The following is a 25,274-nucleotide window of genomic DNA, read 5'->3' as shown; positions in this document are numbered from 1 at the left end:
ATGGAGAATGGTGATATTGCTCTGATCTGAAGTAGATTATGTAGGATTTCATTCCTGCCCTGGCATTCCCATAGACTACTAGAGACTAGAAAAGGGACAAACCTGTGCTTGTAATTCTAGCACAGCTCCAAGGAGTAGCCCTTCTCGACAATGTCCAGTGACCTCATTTTGAGGAAAGCTATAGGCAGCCATTTATTCTCAAAATGAAAGAGCCCAGCACCAGTCAGGAGTCTAACAGATTGTTCTGAGGCAACTGAGGGCAACTACTGACCTTGCCAGAGCATCCTATATTTGTTCCAGGTACCCCTTGCAAACCAGCAATCCCTCGTTGTACTTCAGGGGCTGCTTGTCATGTTATCTGTATTCCTTGCAGTAGTGTCTGGCAGCAGCCAGGATTGTAAGTCTATTTTTCCCCAATAACTCCGGAGTTGTCTCAGCTTTTCATCAAGTTTTCCCACTACAACATGATGAGAGTGGAGAACTGACTTGTCCAAGTGTCTGATCTCAATGACAAAGGCCTACATTAAACAGATTTGTTTCCCCACTATCTATTCAGGAAGAACTCCTTACAATAGGGAATATTTCGGGTCAAGAGAGGTGGTCAGTATGGGAGGTATGATCCAAGTTAGCATGGTTTGTGAAAGCATAAGAAAGGTGTCTAAATTTAAAAAAAAAAAAAGTATGAAGTTCTTTTTTGGCTGATGCCAACTGAGAGCTTTCATGCCCATAAGAAGGAGCTGAGGTGACACCTGCCTGGACTTGGCTGCCTACAAAAGGCTTTTATAGTGAGGAGGCCACTCTATTAGGTTAAAAAATATCTTCCCCAGTTTGAAATGCTGAGTCCCTGACCACCATGAAAGACAGTTAAGTTTAACTTCAGAAGTGACACCAGGTTGAATTTGGACTGGTGCACACTAAACGAACATCATGCCCTTATAAAATGGAAGCCGGGAGACCAGAAAGTAATAAATGGCGCTGTGATGTTGCACTCCATATTCTTTATGGAAATATGCTTATGTTACAGATATGACATAACTGAGATGTACTTTATGCGAGATGGATTTTGTAAGGTATCAGTGGAAAGGTTATAATTTACTGAATGTGATTATCCAATTTGTATGCATGTATCAATTCTGAATCTAAAATTAGAAATATGGACTATGTAACCATTACAACTGGGTGTGTATTGGGAAGACACCCATCAGACAACAGGCCATCAAATTTGGTGAGCCATCAGGAACGAACAACAAAAGCATGAAGATCCTAATCAACCCTGCCTGGACTAGACTGAAGAGATGAACTGCACTCTACCCTCCGAGCCAGCTAAGCTCCCCAGTGAGACACACACAATAAAGGGAAACACAGGAGAAACAGACCTTTCCTTTTGCCTTTTTCTTCTCGGTGTAGCACTCTCCCTGAAGCCTGCAGGGCACCAGCTGCTGCAAATATCTCAGGGGGGGAGGAAAAGCTGGGGGGAAGTCTCCCCAAAAAGGCAAATGCAGCAGTGGGACACTGTTGGGAACTGGACAAAGACTAACCCAGACTGGTGGTTGGAAATTTGTAACAGAAGTTTGCAATTTCCCTCAGACAAGCTCTGTGGCAGGGGGAACGGTCAGACCCACCAGCCACTGCAGAAGCACATAAAACTGTGTGGAACTTCAGCGGGTGGGGCATTCTCCTGCTGCTAGATCTGGGTCTCTCTGTGAGCTGCAACAAGGCTCAGGCACTCACTGTAATAGATCTGTGGCTCTCAGCATGATGAAGAATTGCAGGTAACAAGTTTGAACAGAGGTGCAATTATCAAACTGATAACATCCTTTTAGTCTTTTATCCTTTAGTCTGTCCAGCTTCTCCCAACTCCCTAGATTTGTACCTCCCAAAGACTAAACATATGCACATATACCCCAAGTTCAGCGCAGTCACCTCAATGGAGTGACTGATAGGAACACAAGAGAAGGTTTTTAAACAGACTAAAAAAAACGTATTACCCTGAATCAATTACTAATTTGTGTAACATACTTGTAAATTTAATCTTTACATTTTTGCATACACCTGGTGTACCACATCTAAGTCAGTGAAAACAAATTAAATATCATATCTTGATTAAAAAAAAAACAAACAAAAAAAACAAACAACTTACTTCCCAATGTTTTCAGGTAGTGCCTGCAGTGAGATGTCATTTACAGAAAGACACGTTAGATTCTGTAATTCCGGAAAGCTTTCAGGCAACCTATGGAGATATTAATTCGGATAAATCAAACACTTGTACTACAATAACTATTCATATTGGCACAGTCAGATTGTATATAGTTGGTGGAAAAGGATATGAGGTGGCTCTTATATAAAAAGCTAAACAATAGTACTAAGACAAAGGGAAAAGCACTAGAAAGAAAAAAGTTAAAAGTAAACCAAATGGGTTTAATTTTCTTCTTGTTTGTATGTATTAAGGCAACGCATATCCCATATAAGAAGACCACCACAAAAGATACATTCAAAAGCTGTTGAAGCAGCATATATTGTGAGGGAAGAAGAAAAGAGTACTTGTGGCACCTTAGAGACTAAGTGAAGTGAGATGAAGTGAGCTGTAGCTCACAAAAGTTTATGCTCAAAATAAATTGGTTAGTCTCTAAGGTGCCACAAGTACTCCTTTTCTTTTTGCGAATACAGACTAACACGGCTGCTACTCTGAAACCTGTGAGGGAAGAGTTATGGTTTCGGAAGCATGGGAAATTTATTTTTTCATGCCACCTGTTTCAATATTAGGTTATGGAGCAGCCTCTTTTGTATTTTTAACTATTTGTTAAAGATGTCTAAAGCATGGAACACATTGCGCAGCCATCCTAGCCATCTCATACTGCTAAATACCAAGGGGCTTGATCCCAGCTATGTGGGAGATGGATCATGCTAAGGAAAAGGCGACCTAATGTAGAACAGGCAGAGACCTTTTGGCCTAGTGATCAGATAAGATTTGTTAACATGAGCTATCTTTAGGGCATGCAGCAAGAACTATTTCTTTTCACAGATTCAGGGGACATCAGTGCATTTTCAAATGTCAATTGATTTTTTTGGTTTCTAATTGTTTGAAGGCTGGGGTTAAATTGCAGGCTTATTTAGCTGGTAGAGTTTACCTTTTTTAAAAGCTAGTCAAAATGCCTAGCCTGAGATAGATTTATACATAAAGAAAGGGCCTAAATAAATAAAAATCTAATGGAAAAAAATTGGTTGACAGCCACTTTTAAAACTGAAAATTATTACAATGGGTAGTGTTATAAATACTGGAAATACAAACAGGAAAAAAATGATCCAGAAAAAACTGGACTAGATGACCTCTTGAGGTCTCTTCCAACCCTAATCTTCTATGATCCTCCAAAGATTCCATATGTACTGAGCATACTCAGGCCCTGGCTGTCGGGGCTGAGCAGGACTTTCCCTGCAATTGCTGCTCTGACCTGCTGGGCTGTTATGGCATCAGACCAGAAATGCAAGGAAATTTTTTCCTGTTCTCTCAATGCTCCTGCTTGCTGGATCCCAAGCAGTGCTATGGAAGAAGCCACCTAACTTCAATGCAGAGCGGACAAGAATCTGACCTGAGAGGGGATGCAAGGAGTTGATCAGGACTGGCTAGACTGAAGGAGACAGGGCAGAAGGATGTGTGACCACTACAGCACACTCTCCACCAAAATCCAGATTGAAACCCAAGATTCCCAAGTCTCAACATTTCTCTGGTGTCAGCAAATAGCTGAGAGACTCACTGGCAAAATGTGTCCGACTCCCTCTAGTGCTAGTCCACCAACCAGTAATAAGTTGTTATCCTCTGTCAGTTTACTCTGTTAATTCAAGTGGCAGAGGTCTGTGCAATGGATCTAAATGTTGCAACCATTTGAGTGTCAACATGGTTCCATGGAATTGAATTTCTGGTTTGTTTTTTACACCTAGAAAGCTACAAATAGTCAAGCATTCAAAAGTTAGAAAATTGCCTGTGCAACCTTAACTCAACCCCTTTAAAGACTGTATCCTAATGTGTACACAAATTACATGATCCCATACTATATTTTCCACATGATCCCTTCCTCATTCAGTGCACAGGATGACCTATGCTCCAGGGTTTAATCAGGACTGTATAGTAAAAGAGGCTGTTGTCTATAGGACCTCTGTTTCATTTGTTGCAGAAGTTGGAAGGTGAGTAATTAATGAGGCAGGGAATTGCAAGAAGACAGAGGGTGGTCTCGTGGTTAAGACAACTGAACATTGCCCAGGAGAACTGGATTCTATCCCTGCCTCTGCCAGAGTTCCTGTGTGATGCTCGGCAAGGAACTCAGTGGCCAAAACATGAACATTTTGGTCATGTGTGTTCTTCAGCTTCTGGATACCCAATTTGATACCTTGGAATCTAATATGCAGAAGTGCTGAGTACGCATAAGAGCTGTGCTGGAACGTATGAAATGCTATAAAATGCTAAATAATCTCAAAACCAGTTCTAAGGCATTCTCAATTTGGGCATCCAAGATAAGGGGACAGTTTTTACCTTAGTCCCTCAGTGTCCCATTTGCTTTCTGTAATCTAGGGATAATACCACCACCTCACCAGGGTTTTGTGAAGGTAAATTAATAAATATCTGAAGCACTCAGATTCTATTGTGATGATCACCATACTAAAACCCACAAGGAAATTAATAATTTTGTCTTCAGAGCAAGACTTCAATACTGTGCAGTAAATAAAACTTGGGGCTACATATTGAACAATGAGAAGAAAACAAAATATTGAACAGCTGCTCATTCTGTGAGCACCCATCCATCCAGTGCACTGACAGAGGTATGGGTCCTGTGGAAAAAGTAGTGTGTGATATAACTGAAGGTTGTCATAATGCATATGCACAAGGAGACAGAATTAAAAATTGTACCAAGCAACCTTAAATTGTGACATTTTACAGCTTTTGAACCCTGAATTTTGAAACCTTACAGTTCTTTTCATGTAGTTGTTTTGACTGCAATATAATATATTAGACAAAGACCAATACATATTTATTTTCAGTAAATCATTTTAAGTGGCTCCCCACCCCCCAATACAATACAACTGTTCTCCCTTCATCAAGAAGTGTGCTGCATATTGCTCCTCATTTTAAACCCCAGCAAATAGAAGCTTATTGTTATTTTCTAACACCTTGTGACTTTCTTTACAGTTTAGGAAATAGGGAAGGATTCAGCTTACGAGTAATCCTTTTAAACACTGTTACATGAAATATAGAAGGATCAGAAAACTAATTCTTTGCTTGAATAACAAGAGCAGCACAGGGCCTAACAGCACAAGTGTAACAAGCCAGAACACAGTTGTGATATCCACAACAATGCTTTTACTGCTAGCATGGACACGACAACTATTACTTAGTTAGAGAATGCTATGGCTTAGGCCATGTTATATAGTCCCATCATATTAGGCAACATTAGCCTAAATATTCCAGGGTAGGAAGAAGGACGGCTACAGGCAGAAGGCCCTGTGTCTATGCAATGTTGGATTGGTGCCCTCTCTACATGACAAACATGCTACTCTGTTCCATCAGGGAAGGATCACTTATGCGGATTCCCTCCCTATTTCTAAACGTCTAGAGACAGTCACAATGCATTAGAGGCTTTCCTTTTACCCCCTTCTTGCTAGATGCAACCAGCCAGGGCAAAGGAAGTTATAGTAGGTGCTGCAGCACCTAGTAGCAACTCAGCACTTGAAGGCTGAGCTGAGCCCCACTTCTCCTAGCTGCTCCTGCACAGAGTCCCTGTCTATCATTCATTTGCTGCCTATTTGATTTCTCTATCAATCATCTTGATTGTCCAAGAGCCTGTCCTTCTCCTTTGCTATGTGGAGTGGTGGGGTAAAGAACACTAATTCATTAGGCTGAATCAGAGTCACAGCAATCAAGCGAATCCTGCCAAACTGAGCCAATCAAGAGCCAATCAAGAAACATCTAAAGGACGCTTTCTTAAAATGATCAGTTACAGTTTATTTGGTGCTGTACAGAACATGAGACGAAGAACTACCATCAACTATTACTCTTTCCTAGGCCAAAACAGGAGGGAGCAGTGACTAATGCCACTATGAACTGCTTTCACTGCAACCATGCAATTGCACCAAGGGAGGGAATATGGATATTAGAGAAGCAGCAGTCACCATCAGATGGAGAACAGTATGGCCACATGTCACGTATAAATATATTGGATTAGCCCTAATTCAGTGGCTAGGGATACGGCATGGGTGCAAGCCTCAGGCGTAGTCAAGGAGAGCCATTATTTGCACCTGCTGAATTAACCCTAATTTTAAGCAGTCAAACTATGCCAGTACAGCTACACTGGTTTGCTGGTCACTGACTGCTACATCCCACGTATAGACAAAGGCTAGAGATGAAAGGAACAGATGACAGTGGAAAAATATAGAACCATAGCTTTGCTGGTTTATACTGCTGGCCCTTCTTGCCAGGCTTTTTATCATTTGGATTTGTGTTCTTAAGTACTGACTAAATTCACATTTGTTCTGAGTAGCCTGTAATCTTCAACCCCTGGGAAAAAAGGGTGCACTTGTCCCTGTAACTCTGATCTTTGGCCACCACCCTGTGGAAGAAATAGACCCTGCATGACTCAGACACACACTATATTTACTTTAAGAACTGAGCAAGTTAAATAAGATTGTAGTGCTGGCCTGGAAAGCACTTAGCATAAGGGGGAGTGTTACCTGGTCAGTGGGTTCCCACTGAAGTCTGCTACTTGTAATGCTTTGCAAAAGGAGATGCTTTCTGGAATTTCAGGAATTTCTGCAGAAACAAACAAATGCATGGTTAACAATTGTGATGTAGAAGACCACCTTTCATTCGGAAATGGTCACAGCATTACATACTGTATCTAGTCATTTCAAATCAAGGAAGTTATCTTGCTGTGTGCTGTGACTTTTTTTAAATGTAAGACTGTTTTTTAAAAAGTTACCGATATTTCCAAATACAATTCAAGGTGTTAGTTAACATTTAGAGAGCCCAAAATTAATTGGGACCCAGACATTTTAGAGACTATTTATCTCTCATGCCCTGCTCAAAGGGCCTGGAATGCTCACTTGTCCAAATGAGGGTTGTCTGTAAATCAGCAGAAGAATCTCTGGAATTCAGTCTCTCTGTTTAGCAAAAGCCAAAGTCAGCCACTTTAGAGACACAGTCCTAGATTAATCATCTAATCCAGGGATTTGGAAATTTGGGTCAATATAAGGACAGGCATTTTTTTTAGAGGGTGTGTTGGCAGGGTGTGAGGGTAGAACAGAAAAAAAAAAGAGTAAATATCTCTGCCCAAATGTACACTCATGGGCACAGTACCATCCCCTCTTACTACACTAAAATCTCACACCTTATAGCAGTGGTTTTCAAACCGTGGGTCATGACCCACAATTGGGTCGCAGAATGGAAGGGACTGGGTCGCGGCAGCTCTGGTCAGCACCGCCGACAGGGCTGTTAAAAGTCCCATCTGTGGTGCTACCTGGCAAAGGCAGGCTAGTCCCTACCTGTTTTGACAACGCGCTGTACCCCGGAAGCGGCCAGCAGCAGGCCCGGCTCCTAGGCAGGGGTGACCATGGTGCTCCGCACACTGCCTCTGCCCTGAGCACTGGCTCCACACTCCCATTGGCCGGGAACCAGCCAATGGGAGCTGGGAGGCGTGCCTGCAGGCGAGAATCCTGCCTTTTCTGTATCCCAAGCCCCTCATCCCCGGCCCCAGCCCAGAGCCTGCACCCCCAACCCAGACCCCCTCCCCCATCCCAACCCACTGCCCCAGCCCTGAGCCTCCCCAAACCCAGAGCCCCATCCTGCACCCCAAACCCCTCATCCCTGGCCCCACCCCAGAGCTTGCACCCCCAGCTGCACCCCAACTCCCTGCCCCAGCCCAGAGCTCCCTCCCACACTCTGAACCCCTCCGAGCCCTCACCCCAACTCTCTGCCCCAGCCCTGATCCCCTCCCACATGCCAAACCCCTCATCCCCAGCTCTGTTGGATCATGAACATCAACAATTTTCTTCAACTAGGTGGCCAGAAAAAAAAGTTTGAAAACCACCGCCTTATAGTACTACTCTCTTGAATCTAGGTCACAAATAAATGCAAAACACTGTTAGTCAGGCTTGGTCTACATTAGGAATTTATGTCAGCATAACTACATCACTCGGGGTGTGGAAAATCCACATCCCTGAGCGACATAGTTATACTGACCTAACCCCAGTGTAGACAGTTACTGCCACCTGGGGAGGTGGAATATCTACACTGACGGGAGAAGCTCTCCTTTCAGCATAGGTAGCACCTTCACTAAGCAGACGTGAAAATGGTTGTAAGAGTAGACAAGCCGTCCGAGGTCTGGTTTAATATAAATGAAGTTAATCAGCTATTTGTAGGTAAACAGGAAGTTTCAAATACTGTACAGTACATAAGTAGAGCTTTAAAAAGATGTCTGCCAGGTTTCATGCGTCAATGCTATTTTCATGAGCAGCCTACGTTAAGGGTCCTTAAGTTCTTACATTAAATTACAACAAGAATAATGCCCACACTGGTAGGATGTATTTGCTTTCAAAGCTTCAGATTTGTGATTCCAGTCATTTACTTTGAAAGGAATAAAATTTATATGAATACTTGGATAGAGATATGCACAGAGGAAAACAGCATGTTCAGATATTAACAGCAATTAAACCTTTGTACATACGTCCCTTCGTTTCAAGCATCCTCTTTGGAATAAGAGCCCCGCTTTCATCTGGGAATTGTTTACGAGACGAGACAGTAGAGAGCACTTTGAGAATGTTTATCTCTAGAAAACCCCTAATTCTTTGTTACTGCTATTAAACTGATCTTAAAATGTAGATGCCACTGCTTCATCCTTGGAACACTTAGTTCAGCCACTTTAACAAGAGGCAAAATACACTCATACCAGGCTCAGTGAAAACGTGAAGGCTAGAGGAGTTTGCCAGGGACAATAATGTATTTAGCTTGATCTAGTGTTTTAAATCTACCAGGTTTAGATTTATTTTGTGTTTTAGTCTCCTATTGGTCAAACCAATGACAACAACAACAAAAAGGTAGTTATCTACTTCCTCAATTCTTCCAGAACCTGCGTAGGAATATTACGCATTTAAAACAAGCGTAAAGCGCATAGAAACATCACACTAGATCTAAATTCTCTCCAGTCAGAAGAAATCAAGGTAAATCTAAAAAAAAGTAACAGCAATTGCCCAGTCATAAATTTTCTTTTCAGTTCCCTTCCATCCCCGCCTCACATTTTTCCCAGACCACATCCCCTGTTTAAGTTTGTTAAATATATTCCTCCAATTCTAACCACACAGGAAACGTAGTCAGGCAGTGATCCGATATACTTACTCACACAAATAGTTCCCTGGACTTTATTGGCCAGCAGGACTATATGGCCTGTGTGTAGTGGGAGGTATATTTAGTTTAAAAAATGAATTTGGAAAGTGTGTTCCAATCTGATCCAATAACTTTGGAGTTTCAACTCTAGAAACCTGATTTAGGTATAGCAGGACTTCCTCCCTCCTTCCCCCCTCCCCCCGTCGCAAAAATAAGATTTCCCACAACTATATTGTGAAGCCTGTGGGAAATCGTTTCTTTTGAATGACCTCCAACTGCAGAACTGAAGAGCAAGCAAGCAAGACCATCTTCAGAAGCACTGCTTAACTAAGTTTAGATGCTCAATGAGGGGATTATATAGGAGTGTTTCCCTGGAAACCTCCTCTGCTTCCTCACACAACTGTACAAAAAGCACATCAACTAGGGTTACCTACGAGACAAGGTCATCCTGCTGATATAAATAATATACATAAAAAAGTGTTCGTCTGCATTTCTTTCATTTTTAAAACTGCTGTCAGGGAGAGGCAAATGACCACTAAAAGATTACTGTGATTCAGAAAAAGAGATCACATGAATCTGAGCACTAATCCCAGGATTCTTTGAGCATCCAGGAAATATCCCACAATCTGCTGTGAAAGTTACCTAGAAAGTGTAGCACCTAGAAGTAGCACTTAGTACCTTAAGATGCCTACTCACAGTGCAACATGCTTTGATCAACACAGCAGAGCACAGTGTGGATACAAAGGCACTTCAAAGGCAAAGTAGCTTAAATCAGCGTGTGCAGCAGTGTGGACACCACTCAGGTAGCTGCATCTATTTACCTTGATATAAGCTATACTGGTATTTCTGTTAATGCCCGAGCCCTGGTGGAGTACGATTTGACATTCGGAGAGAGGCTCACAAGCTAATTGACAACGGATGGCAAGACACTGTGTGATCCACTTAAGAGACTCCCTGTGGTTCACAGATTCCAAGGCCAGATGGCACCATTGCGATCAACTACTCTGACCTCCTGTACAACGCAGGCCATAGAACTTCACCAAAATAAGTCCTAGAGCATATCTTTTACAAAAGCATAGCTTGGCCCTTTGACAGGCCAGATATAGCCACAGAAGTGGGGTGATAATCTAAAATGCTCAGTCCTGTCAAGATAATAAAGCAAGGCTCTTGAAACTTCCAAAGTAAGCAGCTTCTCCCCTGGCATCACATGTGGTTTTGGAAAGACAAGTAGTAAGTTAATAGACTGATATAGGTGAAATTTCAAAACCACTTTAGGGTGGAACTGAAGGTGTTACCTTCGTACCTCCTTGCCCCTGAAGAGATCCAGTCATAAGGGCTTGGAGCTTACTGACCCTCCGTGCTGGAGGCAATAGCAACTAGAAAAATGGTCTTGAGGGTACGATGATGAATCAAACAATTGAAGGGCAGCTTGAAATAGGCTCTATGAGCTTGAAGACAATGCTGAGATGCCACATCGGACTAGTATCTCTAGTAGGTGGATAAGTAGGTAGGATGCCCTTGAGAATTCTGATACCGGATGAGAAAAGAGAATGACTGTATCAGAGAGCAACACCAATACTGCCGCAAGGTGGACTTCAACAAATCAATTGCCAGTCCAGCATATTTCAAGTGCAGTACTGGTGAAATATTAGGTCCATGATGGATTCTGCAGCAACCACTCAAGGTTGTTTACCACATGTCCGTTTAAGAAGTCTTCCAGGTCACTGCTGGCTCCTAGAAGGTACAGAGCAAATGGGATTACTCTGTAATAATGGCACCATATCCACATCCTGATTGTTTCCTGATAGAGAGGGGATGACCGAGAGCCTCCTTCCTTGTTTACATAGTGCATCAGGAAGTGCTGTGTCACAATTACCGGGCAAACGGCACCTTCTGATCGTTTTAGTCCCCCACTTAAGTGCACCCCTCTCACTTAAGAGACAGGCCCGAATTTCTGCACCTTACCCTGGGCAGTACCATGGTCCAATCACTCAGACTGGAGGGATGTATACAGTGCAATTGAAAGTGTGATTGCAACTCATGTAGACCTAGCCACACTAGCTTTAAGCTAGCTAACATGGCTAAAAATAGTAGTCCAGATGTGGCAGCACAGACCCCAGTGTAAGCTAGGCACACAAGTACACACCCAGGGTTTTGGGGGAGTGTGTAAAGCCCACGCCGCTGCATCTTCACTGCTGTTTTTAGCTGCGCTAGCTAGATTTAAAAAAAAAAAAAGTCACACCTTTGTTTGCAGCAGTGACACACTGGATCTCTGGCCTGCAGTACCCATCTTCCAAAAGTGGGAATGCTACAGGCCCAACTGCATTTGGTACCTGTGAGCCCTTTCCCTATGGGGACCTGTGAACAGCAAACTGATTAAACATTCCAGTGACTCAAAAAACAGCATCTCTACAAAACAAAAACAAAGCATTATATTCATTCCCCCAAAGGTGCAGAGCACACAGGGCAAAGCGTATAAACAGTGGGTGGCCTGTGCGTTTGGATCTTACTGTTACCTTAATCTTTCCTTGACAGCTTTTCTAAGTTCCCCTGTGGCTAGCATTCTCCCCGGGCATGGCTGAGAGAAACAGACCATTCTGCTTGCAGCATGCACTGTCTGTGTGTTCCCTCAGTTGCATGTCAACTTAACGAACACTCCCTGGGCAACCTTCCTTAGCTCACCCAAACTCACTCCTTTTTTTTCCCCCTAGGCCCAGGATCTTAATCAATTTATGTTGTATCAACGGCACAGCTTATGTCAGCATAATTTATGTCGCTCAGAGGTGAGTAACAAAAGTTATTCCGACATAAGCACCAGTAGGGACAGTGCTATGTCGGCAGAAGAACTTCTCCCAATGATACAGCTTCTGCTGCTTGCAGGGGCTGGAGTGGTTAATCTGACAGAAGAGCTTTCTCCCATCGGCTTAGAGTGGCTACATAGAGTTTTTAATTGGTGCCGCTGTAATGTCCCTAGGGTAGCCATGCCCTTAGTGTTCCCTTTGATATCCCTCTCTCTCAGCCTTGGCAAACCAGTTATATCAGCATGTTGGGGCCAAGGAGTCGCTTCTTAACACTTTTAAACCTGGCAATTATGCTTGATTGTTGGGATGCTCCTTATCTAGACCCATTTTACCTTTCCAGCTTGATTGCAACAACGCCTTTTGATCTCAGTCTATAGCAAGTAACCCATCATGAAGAAACAGAGAAGCATGCACCAGATTTATTTAAAAATAAAAAAAAAAATACAGATATTTCCCAGTGCATTACATCTTGTTCGTCAAGATCTGCATTGTGGATTTCTGCAAAACAGGCAGGAATACTACACAAGCCAACCAGATGGCACTGAGCTCCAGGCAGTTTCAAGTTGCAGTTTCAAGTTGTCCTGAGACCAAGTTATTTGCATCTGCAGAAGGTTTAGGTGGGTACCCCATCCTATCCTTGAGGAGTTTGCCTGTTGTCAGGCAGGGAGCACAAAACAAGAGAACCCCCTTTCATATCCTCTGCATCCAGCCACCAAGTGAGTTCTCATAGAATTTGAGACAGGAGCACGACTCTTGTTCACATAATGTTTGGACAGGGTGTACACAGACCTCAGCTGCAAGGGCTGAAAATGAAATCAGATAAGCCAACATGTGGCCTAGAAGCTCCAGACATGTATGCACAGCCAACAGATTTGACTGAAGGTGGTCTGTCAGACTGGAGAAAATGGAACTTCTCCTCTGGGAGGTAGACAAATCAGTCATGGCTATGCCACCATGGGACTACGATGGCATGATTTCTTATAGTTCACCCAGAGTACTAGTTGGGAGAAGAGAGAGGAACACACTGCCGAGCTGCTGCAGTTTGCTCCTGGGACCTGCCTCTGATCAGCCATTCATGTAGGCATGAGTAAAAGTGGATTCCCTTTCTCCTTAAACATGCTGCGACCACTGCCAGGCATCTTGTGAAAATAGTGTTGCTGAGAGTTTGAAGGACAGTACCCTTTACTGGCAATGGTTGGGTCACACTGACTGAGGCACTTCCTGTGGACTTAACTATGGTGAAGTATGCACCCTGCAGTCGAAAGTCATGAACCAGTCATGAGTGTGAAGAAGTGAAAGTATGGAAGCAAGAGAGTTACCATCCTGATCCTGGAGCAGCATATGTATTTGTTGAATTTCTTCAGCTGTAGTATAGGACTAAGACCTCCTTTCTTCTTCGTAATAAGGAAATACTGGGACTAGAAGCCTCTTCCCCTGAACTCTCATGGAACCTCCTCTATGGGTCCTAGACAAAGGAATGAGACACTTCTGCTTGTAACAGTCTCTTGTAAGAAATGTCCCTTAAGAGGGCAAAGGAAGTGGGGGACTAGAGGGCAAAAAGTGGAACTGGATGGAAGAGCCGTGGGCGATCTCCAGCACCTGTCTGATGTTACCACAGATCATGCCTTCTGGGCTGGCTCTGTTGTGGCTCCCAAAAATCCTGTCAAAATTTGCTGATGCCCCATAGATGCAGGGGAGAAGGAAGGCTGGCACCAAGAAGAAACGTGGGTTCAACAGGGCCATGGTAATCAGGTTGTCTGGTGTGTTAAAATGTCACTCTCTCATCTGGGATTGATGACTGTATGGCTTGCAAGACGGGGCTGAGATGTGTATCTCCAAGTGGCCTTACAATCTTTTTAATGGAGTGCATGGCATTGTCTATCTGCTCACTGAATAGTTCCACGCCTTCAAAAGTCAGGTCCTCAATTGTGGCTTATATGTGTCCCTGCTAATGCCCAATCCTTGAAGCCATGACATTCCGCACATAGTCATCGCTGTGACCACAAATACAGCCATTGCCCACCTGTAGGGCCATCTGGCCACCAATTGGTCATCTACGATTATCAAAGCTCCCACCATAGAACAGGGAAAAGCTCAAAGAAATAAAAGAGGGAATTGTTCTACCTAGGTCAAAGAATCATAGTTGGCCAGAAGGGCTTGATATTTTGCCACCCACAGCAGGGTCTATCAGTCCCTCATTTATTTGGATAGCAATTCTAACCAGGACAGAAGTTGTCAATATGTTGAACAACTTTTGATTTTTTTTTTCTTGTATGACAAATGTGTCTATTTCTAGAGAGTCTCCACAACTCTCATAAGAAATTCCTGAAGTAAACCAGCACCGAGGATACCATTTCATCAGCTGACAAGGATGAAAAGTCCTTTGGTGGTAAAGTAGGGTGGAGGTGTTGCTCTGGTCCCAGGTCTCCTTCTTCCCGATTCCTTCCTCTCCCCCTGCCCTGGAGTCAGTGACCTAACCATGGATGCCATTGGGGAGAGTGATCTCTCTCCTCCTGGAGTGTGGTAGACATTGGCTCTTAGAAGCACATGGAGGTTGGACCCCAATATGTTCAATAGGGCCACAGTGGCATGTCCTATGGATGTGGCTGGCTCATCTGATATTGCCCAGTTCAATGTCAATCCTGATGTTATGGTCGCTGAACCCTGTAGGGTCAGCCAAGTGGTCTTTCAGTGGTGTCACCCACAGATCTCAGAGGAGAAGATTCTCTGCTCAAAGCCGGTGAGAACATGTGCCCTAATGAAGGAGTAAATCTGTAGGAGCAGTGCCAGGGCCTACAGAACTTTCTGTACCAGGACTGTACTGAGGACATGCCTGGTTCTTCTGGGGGCACATCAAGTGGTCTTTGTTCAGCTGCAGGCATCAATGCCAAAGGTTGTGCCACCAATACCAGGATTGGCACTAGATAATTTTTCTCTCTCTGCCACAGGCTGTTTTTTGTCACTAGCCCTCAATGTCACACATGAGGCTTAGTGGTTCTCTCGAGGCCTTATGCAGTCTGTCCTTGTGGGAAGGCCATGAGCTCCATTTAGAATATCTGCCTCTGTGTTTGGGGAAGCCTCGCTCTAGGTCTGAAGCAAGACACTGATAGCATTGGTACTGACACCTAGTACAATGTTTTTTCTCTCTCTGCAGTCTTCTCTATGCTGATTTTAGGTGTCATATCTGTTAGAGTGGGCACATAAAGAAGTCAGTTTGCCTGGTAGCTGGGTTCAGATACCTGTTTCCTCAGGGTATGAAAAGACCTTCAAAGATTTGCAGGACACATGCACCCCTTGTGCATCCTCAAAGAGAACTACCAGCATTCTGAGAATTTATCCAGTATATCAGTGGTCCCCCAACTTTTCACATTGTATCCCCGTCTTCCCTTCTACTCCCGGAAGCTGCAGTCAGGAGCTGGGGCCAGGAGCAGGGCTGTGGCTCCCAGAGGTGGGGGATGCATAGACAGGGGTAAGGGGGCTGAGCCTGGGGCTGGAGTCACAGCCGGGCCAGGAGCCAGGGGCTAAAGCCATAGCCGGATTGGGAGCCAGGGCCAGCAGCCAAGAGCGGAGCCACCACCACTGGGAGCAGGCTGGCACTCCCTCCCCACGTCCCATGGGGGCAATCCAGGGCCCTGCTGCACTCTCTTCCCCCCCTCCCCAAATGTTCCTCCATGCCACCCCCAACCAGGGTGCACCTCACAGTTTGGGGACCACTGCAGTATATGGAAGAGGCATCTGCTGTGTCCACTTTCAGTTAAATTCACCTGTCACAGAAATGACAGGGTTTGTAGCCCACAAGTTTACAATTCGCCACATTAAGATGCCCTGTACAAAGGGAAATGTAAGATTCTACCCACCCCTGCACAGAAATATAAGTGCTAAGTTTGACTTTTGAATTAGACAGCTTTCATCTCATTCCCCCATTTGAACGTTGCCCATACAGGACTAAACTGGGCACAGTACAGGAGTAGAAAGAAGGCACCAGTTGGCATACGTAGTTAGCCACACAGTGCCTGTTGTATTTCCCAAGTAACTTCCTGTAGCCCTTTGCTATAGCATACTCCTTTTTGCTGGCCAGCATGCAGGATGGTTGACCCATGAGTCTGGATCTGCCCATACTTCACTCCTTCCTGCCTCCTTACCAGACAGTTGTCCAACGGATGGGGGGAGAACAACCATATTTGCCCCTGCACTTCCTTGAGTGTTTGGGCTTTCTTTTGACATGTCTGAACATATTTCAGTTAGCATTAGATTTTAGCTCCTCAAAGCAGGGACCTCATCTTCTCTTTGTATAACACCAAAGCATACTGTCGACACTATATAATATCTACCTCAAGACAGATGCTACAGTGATAGGCACAACAGTTTAAAAACTAATCAGCACCTAGAATCCTGTCTCGCTGCAGCCCAAACACAGTTAGTACCTATATTTCCCTCTTCTCCAAAATAGAAGGAGGAACTATTTTCAATCTGGTCTGCCGAGCTTTGGAGGAGGCATATAGAAACAGGACATTGTGGCAAGGCACGCCTTCTGCCTCACCGGACTTAGCACTCCCTCCTCCTACAGGGACAGCGCCTGGGGAAATCAGTCCCACTTTGGAGCGTGTTCGTCTTCCCCCTTCGGGGTTTGTTTCTCAGTGTCTTCCCAGTAGGCCTTGGAGCAGGCCTGAGGAGTGCTCCTCTGCCAACCAAAGGAAAACAAGTCTATAACGCACTGAAACAAAAAGGAATACCTTTCTCTGGCCCCCTCATGGGGAAGGTGTTGTTCTGTTGCTGGCCCTGGGGTGTCAGTCCTTCCCCAGGCACTGGGTTTGGGTGTCTCCCCTATGGGAAGCAGCACAGACTCACATGCTGGAGAAGCCTATCTTCCTGCTACTGCCAGCCTTGCAGCAGCTTGTCTTCTCCAGCCAGGAGAGAGGATTTAACAGGTTTCAGGCAGCCCTTAATTGGACTCAGGTATTCCTAACTGACCTGAAGTGACCCCTTCCCAGCTTGTAGGAAAAAGGGCCTTCAGCATTCTAGGGTTAACATACCTGTTTTCCCAGACCCTCCTGCAGCCCTCCAGCCTGACTTTGTCACAACATATAACAGAAACAGATTTAAAAATCCACTCAAAGCTAAGAAATAATTTCAGGAACTAATCATGCCCCTAAATTACCATGCCACTTTGTGGTTTAATAACCACATTTTAAAGAAATTTTCTTCTCTTTCTGTATAAGAGACCCACACAAAAACAGAACAAACAAGTATACTGAAAATATTTTTCACTGAATCTTTCAGCTATCTTAAGTGTCATTTGTAACACCAGTAAGTAAAATTAAGGCCAAAGACTGATTTTTTTAATTTGACACAAAACCCCTGTGTTTTCTTAGTACGCAAAGTTTCCTGTTATAAAGCAGTGCAGACAGCCTGTTTAGATCATTTATAATTCACAGATTAAAAGAACATGCCCTCCTGGCCCACTTTCTCCTATTTCAGACCCATGTAAAACCCAAGGATTATGATTTCACGACAGGAGCAGAAATGTCTTCAATAAGTGAAAACAAATCCTGAGGGTGTTTGCAGAATTGGGGGAAAAGGAGACTTGCCCACAAAGTGTCTCTTCTCTCCTTCCATCTACACTTTCTTCCACACACGCCCCAACAAAAACATGAATTTGATATTCACTTGAGTCACACTATCACAAAAGTAGATTAAAAAAAAAATCAATCAAGGCTGACGCCAAACTTCATTTTTCTTCATTACATGATGACATCAGGAAAGGATTATCAAGGGAGCTGGAATATCTGCCCACTGAAGGTCAATTTAAAGCAGATGATTTAAACAATATTTCTGAACTCCTTTTACTTAACGCTTAAAGAAAATTACAGGATATAGGTGAGCAGAGAAAAATATGAAATAAGGTCCAGGATGAAACACTGTACCTATCAAGAATCATCCTGAATTGATAATTATAAAAAAAGAAAAAACCATAATGGAAGAAATGACAACGACCAGTATAAAATACTGAGGTCCCTGAGACAGTGTTAAATTTCAGTGGGTTATGCAGCGTCTTCCATTTCTGTTCACTATTAGGTTTCATAGCTGATATTTAAACAGTATATCTGTGCCAAAAGTAAAGCTAGCCAGGTAAGACACTTTTCACTGTTGCTGGATAACAGACTGAAATCCTGCTTAAATATCCCAGATTTTTCTAATGCTGCACATTGATGAATGCTCTGCATTTACACATGCTGCCCCCGATGTTCTGGCATACACAGACTCTGTGCAAGCACTGCTGAATAGGAAGGCTAAAGCACTCATAAGCTCTATGACGTATGACAATGCAGCCACGCTGAGAGCAAGCGAAAGTTGTACCAGCACACAAGCGGATAAAATCAGGCTCAGCAGTCATGTATGTAAGAGGATATACCTTTTTCCAGGCAGGGTTGCTCTCTGGTAATTTATTACCCTTGTTTAAGAATAAATTATGCTTGTCACTGACAATTTAGCAAGCTTGCTATATTTAATGTACACATAGCCTTGGGAGAAAAAGAGTCTGACTACAGAATTCCCTGCATTGTCTACCTCAAGCACTACTTCCTTCAAGGTTTTAACCAAAAACCTCTATGTATCTCATGTTCAGTTTAGCACTATTTTACCTTTTTCTCCCTAGTAGGTTTTCACCGTATGGTAAAAACAACCTTGTTCTGGAAACCACTTAAAACTAAGTCACTCAGTGCTACACAGAATAAAATGTGTTTTTATGGACTGCTTGTGCTCCATGCCCCCCAAAGCACTTAAAAGTAACAAATTAGTTGCTTCATTTGCCTACCTAATGGCTGCATTGCCAGTATCTATGAAGCACTCTACTACAATTCACACAGCTTTCAATAGCTGTTTTGCAGATACAAAAGTGGCTGGCTAAGACACTGGAAGTGGCACTCTAGTCACTGTAGAAGGTCAAATTCTGGCAGCATTTGCAGCCTATGAGCCAAATTACCTCAGTTACTAGCATAAATGTGGAGGGTGCCCCTCTGATCTAAATACATTTATTCTGCATTTAAACCAACAAGATCCACCACCAATAGCTGCTCTGTGAACGCCACCAACAACGTTAAATTGGTTCTATGTCCCACAGCAATCTGTCCTCCAAGAAATCATCATGTTCCACGCCAATTCAGGTTTTCTTACAAGCTCTGCAAATACTGGAGGACCGTTTAGCCTGTGCTTGCGATGCTTATGGACAATAATCCAGAGATGCGTCAGCTCCACGCTTCCATTAGAAATGGCAGACAGAGAGAAGGACCGCACACGTTTGTGAGATTTTTTTAAAAAGGTGCAAAAATTATGGAATAGAGATGACACTATGGGATGGAGACCGTTGCATACTGGGAAGTTGACCCCTTGCTCCCGGTCACCCCTGCGTGACTCGTTTCTGCCCCGCCATGCATTGCCAAAACAATGTGCTTGACAGTTCCAGGTTGCACGCTGGGATATCTAGCCACAGTGCACGGCCCTGTGCATCAAAACAAGCAGCATGACGCAAGCACCCACGCATGACCAGCACAAGCGATATACTAACTGCGGCTGCTTTATGCCAATGTAACTTGTGTCAGCAAAAATCTGTATTGTAGACATGCCCTAAATCACTTTTGAAAATGAGACTTAAGCTCCGATTTTTTTAAAAGGTATTCAGGAATTATTCCATTCAGTGGTGTGATGCCTTAGTGCCTACAATCACGCTGAAGTTCCCCACAGCTGGGCCAAATCTTTCCTGGCTCTGTTCACTTACCAAGATATTGGAAATGTTCCGTGCTCCCCTGTAAAGGGGAGGGTGAGGTTGTTTTTAAACTTCTGAAGGTGTAGTCAGTCTCTGGATCAATTTTCAAGCCCAAATCAGAAATGGAGTACTGTGATCAGCTGGTTAATCTTGTCAGCTGATATTTGCTAATATTCGGCAGTTTTACTCAACATTTCTTAAGTGGTACAAAAGCTCTGCCACAGCTCCTCTGAGATGTATCTATGGAACAATCTTGTATCCCTCTGGGATGGTCTAACTGCCAGTTTTAAATTTAGACAGTGGTGGTGTGGGGCAGAACGGGGGAGGAGAGAACACTTCAGTTTTTATAACTCTCTCCCTGTGCAGTCCATCTTCCACTTGCCTCTGGACTACCAGCTGCTGGCTACACTGATAGGAGACAGGCAAAGAGTTCTGTGGCACCTTATAGACTAACAGACATATTGGAGCATAAGCTTTCGTGGGTGAATACCCACTTCATCAGAGATATGTCATAGGGAGCAGGGTATCCATTTTGTTTGTACCCTGTTCAGTTCAGTTCTGTGTGGCATGCTAAAGTGAAACGTTACAAGACACGCTTTGTGCGGGTGAAATACCATGAGATTTTAGTCAACACCAAGCACAGACTGCAAAATGTAACATCATCTGGATTCTTCCAAACTGGAATGAAAACTGCAGTCCATAGCCGAACACTTCAATCTGGTCAGTTTATCTTTGTAGAGAGCAGCATTCAGGTCTCTGAATAGTCGACTTGGTCTGCTCAACTTGCATAGTCAGATAGAGAACTTTGCCTGTAGCTCAGTGTTGCAGATTTTGACACATCCGCATATAAAATACTCATTCCCTAGATTTGTATAAGGCACTCTTTTCCTCAGAAGAGCAGCAAGTTAACAGGCAGTTACATGCCCTCTTCTCATTAAGTTCAGTCTCTGAGCTCTTTACTCAGACAGAGTCCCTATTTAAAGCGGGTAACTGTTAGCCAAATGTGACTTTGTGACAGGGTTTAGTAACTGCTGGCTGCATCTGGGGATTGGCTATGCCCAGTCTGAGGCCCACTTCCTTCTCTTACTCATGCCAGGTCCCCTCTTGCTCTCTTGATGGAACAGAAGCTGGGCGCCACTCTGCACCTGCCTGAGGTTTGCTGTTCGGAGGGCAACACTGCCACGAAGCGCAGCCCCTATCGGCACTGCTTTGTGTGTGCCCAAAGGCTTGCAGTTTGGGGGGGCAATGCCTCCCTCTGCCCCCCCCCCACACTATGCCCATGTTAAAAAGTGGAGGGCATGGTCCCTGCCGTCCCCGGTTCCATTACCGGTGGCCCCCTCACTTCTACAAAGGTTCTGGCACCATTGTCCCCAGCCCTGCCCCTCCCTGCTCTAGGCCCAGTGCTTAGGGATTAAAGGAGCCGTGAGCTGGCTGGGGGGCCACAGTGCCTCCCAACCACAGGGCCCTGCACAGTCGCCCACCCATAAGACTGGCCCTGCCCTCCTCAAGTGATAACACACCCTTATAACATGTGACCCTTTCATTTCTGCGCTGCCCAGCTCTGAAGGTAGTGCCTCTGTCCGCAGCTGCAGCGCAGAAGTAAGGGTGGCAATACTGCGACCCCCCCCCCCCATAGCCTTGCGACGGCCACCCCCACAACCCTCTTTTGGGTCGGGACCCCCATGGTTATAACACCATGAAATTTCAGATGTTAATATCTGAAACCCTGAAAGTGACCATTTAAAAAAATCCTATGAGCTTGAAATTGACCAAAAGGGACCCTGAATTTGGTAGGGCTCCCTATAGCTCCTACATGTGTAATATTTCCGTCCATGAGCGCTGATTAACTCAATTCTCAGGTTGAGGATGTGTAAGACACTCAGAACTGCTGCACAGAACAGAGGCTATCTATACAGCTTTGAGTAAAGCTCCAAAGCATGTTCATTTACATTTATATTAGTCTAGTGCAGTTGTTCCCAAAACTTTAAAAACCTGCGAACCCCTTTCACTAAAATGTCAAGTCTCGCAAACCCCCTCCTAAAAATGAGGATTTCCCAGGATTTTCTCCTTTACATGAGTATAAAATTAAAAAACAGTGATCTTTTGTTTTTATGACATGCTTATTACACACTATTCAATTATTATTTATCATTACAGTATTTTTATTACATTATGAAAATGGCAACACTCTTCCAAGATCTCACTTTCGTAGCTTGTATCACTTTGAATAAGCCTGTTATAAGACAAGGCTCCTATGTTTCATCAAGGAGTATCAAATATGAAACAGAATGAAGGTATTTAAGAAGCCAACTCAAAGAGTTCCTCCTATACAAACATTCAGGTCTTGAGCAGTCCAGGCAAACAACGCATGTTACAACACAGCTTAAAAACTTGTTCTTGATAATAATTTTAAAAACAATACTAGCTGCCTATTTAATTTTAAAAACACCAAAAAATATCCACCTCCCTTTCCATTTCTTATAAAGAGTTTTGAAGTTTACATCTCCTTAGTGTGATAGATATGTTTGCTTTGATCTGCTTAGCTCTTAGAAGTCCAGGGGCTCCGGGCTGCTGGCCCCGTGCTGCCCGGGGTCCCTAGGGACAGCTTTGTGCACCCCTGGAATTCTCCCGCCCCCACCCCCCGAGAACTCCCTGTAACATTTCACAAGCCTCCAGGAGTTCATGAACCCCAGTTTGGAAACCATTGGTCTAGTGCCTACGAGCAACTCCGCCAGGGCCAGTCCCAAGCCCGGATCAAAAAGGAGGAGGGCTGGTTGATGAGGTGGCTTCACCGTAAAATAAAGTTCTAGCTACAGAAATTGCTCACATAAACCATATAAACCAAAAATCATGGCCTGAGGAGGATGGAAAGCATTCAGATGCACATATGACAGTGGATTATCAAATCCATCAGGAAGTCACTCACTCGATGATTCAAATTCTGACGGTCAAAAAGAGTACATCCATAGCTACCTGGAATGTATGAATTTTAAATAGTTCAGGAAAATTAGCACAGGTCATCAAAGAAATGGATAGATATAAAATTGACATCCTAGGACTTCTTGAAGTCAGGTGGAAAGATCAAGGTATATAACATCTGGAGAAAAAACAAACAATGTTATATTCAGGTAGAAACAAACATGAAAGAGGTGTAGGGATCATCATGAATAGCACTGCAAAGAAATCACTTGTGAATTGGCAGCCAATATCAGATAAGCTATGGCAGCTAGATTCCACTCTCAGCACATTAAGTGCACCATAGTCCAGGCACACACTCCAAACAACGATACAGATGAAGAGGATAAAGAGAGATTCTATACAGAATTGAAAGATGTAACGAAAGAAATACCAAACCATGATCTTGTCCTGGTTATGGGAGGTTTAAATGCCCGGATCAGAAATGAAAGAAGAGATTGGGAAACAAACAAACAGTCATCGGCCCACATACAACTGGAACAACAACAACAGGCAATGGCACAAGACTCCTTGAATTTTGTGCCGAAAACAATTTTAGCATCTGCAATTCTTTCTTCCAACATAAAAACTGTGATACAGCATGGCCAGAAGGCAGCAGGAAAGTGATGTAGGAGAGATATGTAAGTCCCAGGATGAGGAGAAGCCTTATTCCCTGTAGAGGGAAGAAAGGTTTCTATAGATTAATTAAAAGCACCTGAAGCCAATTAGAGCACCTAAAGCTAGTCACCTGATAAAAACCACCTGCTTCAATCAGCCAGGGGAAGGAGTTAGAGCAGAGTGGTCTGGAGTTGGAGCAGTTTGAAGGAGTTGAAGTAGAGGAGAGAGTTTGGAGAACTGCCGTGGCTGGCTAGAAGACCAAGACCCTAGTTAAAGAGACACCCAGCTTGTGCAGGGGGGAGCAGGAAGCCCCACAAGCTGAAGAACAGGAGAAGGAAGTAGCCCTGGGGAAGGAAGCACTAGTTCAAGTGGTTTACCACTATCCCTAGGGCCCCTGGGCTGGAACCCGGAGTAGAGGACAGGCCCGGGTCCCTCCCTCTCCACTACCCTTCTCTGGGTTACTAGTGGGACAGTAGATACCCTAGTTCAGGGGCAGGAAACTGTGCCCTGAACCCCCCCTCCCAAGAAGAGGAAGAGCAGGACCCATCATAATCGTACCGGCAATTTGCCACAAAACACACAAAAAAACCCATGGATTTCACCAGATGGCTGTACGCAAAATGAGATAGACTATATCTGTGTTAGTCAGACGTGGAAAACATCAGTGTTAGACACAAGAGTATTTAGAGGAGCAGATATAGGGAGCGATCATTACTTGCTGAAAGCAAACATCAAATTGAAGTTTAAAGCACTCAGAAAGAAAGAACACAGATTCAGACTATTCAATACACAGAAACTACAAGATTGCAGGATACAAAAAGAGTACAAGAGAGGTCAAGAACAGGTTTGAGGCTCTTAAAGATCTTGAAAAAAATGAAGTGGAAAAATACTGGGATCTTTTCAGAACAGCTATGTTAGAAGCAGCTGAAAAGATAATTGGTAGAAAGAGAGGAAGCAATAAAGAACAGTGGATCTCGGAAGAAACAGAAAACTATAGACAAAAGAAGAAAACAAAAAGGCTCTAATACTACAATATGCGATTGAAGAAACAAAATAAACCTATAGGAACTTTGACAAAGTAGTAAAGAAACAATGCAAAAAAGATAAGCAAAACTGGATAGAAAGTAAGGCTAGTAAAGCTGAAGAAGCAGGGGAAAGAAGTGATACAAGAACAGTCTACAAGATCCTGAAACTGTTAACAGGATATGGATCAAAATTCAGACATGTCCCACTGAAAGGGAAACAAGGAGAAATTTTGAAAACACAGAAGGTACAAGAAAATAGATAGGTGGAACACTTCAAAGAAGTGCTAAACCAACCAGAACCAATTATAAGACTGGAATTTAACAATGACAAACTATTAGAGCTAGATATAGATGTATCTGAGGTAAAAATGGAAGTAGTAAAAACAGGATTGCAGAAGCTGGAAAAAAAAAAAAAAAAAACACACAAGGCACCTGGTTTGGACAGCATTCATCCTGAGATGCTTAAATATGGAGGGAAAAAAAATGGAATCAGTCATCTGTTCACTATGCAACAAAATATAGATGGAGGAGAAAGTGCCAGAAGAATGGACCCTTGGTATAATAATCAAGTTACCGAAGAAAGGTGACCTACACAACTCCTCAAATTGGAGGAGAGTAACTTCTGTCTATCAAAGGAAAAGTATTAGCAGCATCCTCCTGAACAGGATGAAAGGAAAGATGGATACAATCCTACATAAACAACAATCTGGATTTAGACAAGGGAGATTATGCACAGATGCTATTTTCAC

At 43.7% G+C, this 25,274-nt stretch overlaps 1 protein-coding gene across 6 annotated transcripts in view; it reads right to left on the bottom strand.

Annotated features, from left to right (window-relative positions):
• LRRC1 (leucine rich repeat containing 1) overlaps positions 1-25,274 on the bottom strand; it is a 177,661-nt gene that overhangs the window by 114,405 nt on the left and 37,982 nt on the right. For all 6 annotated transcript variants that reach the window (XM_048845272.2, XM_048845274.2, XM_048845273.2 and 3 more), the window contains exons 3-4: positions 6,718-6,796; positions 2,141-2,230 (exon numbers count right to left, since the gene is read on the bottom strand). In XM_048845272.2, coding sequence (XP_048701229.1) covers positions 2,141-2,230; positions 6,718-6,796 — 169 coding nt within the window. The remainder of the gene's footprint in view (positions 1-2,140; positions 2,231-6,717; positions 6,797-25,274) is intronic.

This window comes from Caretta caretta, chromosome 3, assembly GCF_965140235.1.
Source record: "Caretta caretta isolate rCarCar2 chromosome 3, rCarCar1.hap1, whole genome shotgun sequence".
Taxonomy (NCBI): domain Eukaryota; kingdom Metazoa; phylum Chordata; order Testudines; family Cheloniidae; genus Caretta; species Caretta caretta.
Note: the sequence above shows the minus strand (reverse complement) of the source record. Positions and strands in the feature narration are given on the sequence as shown.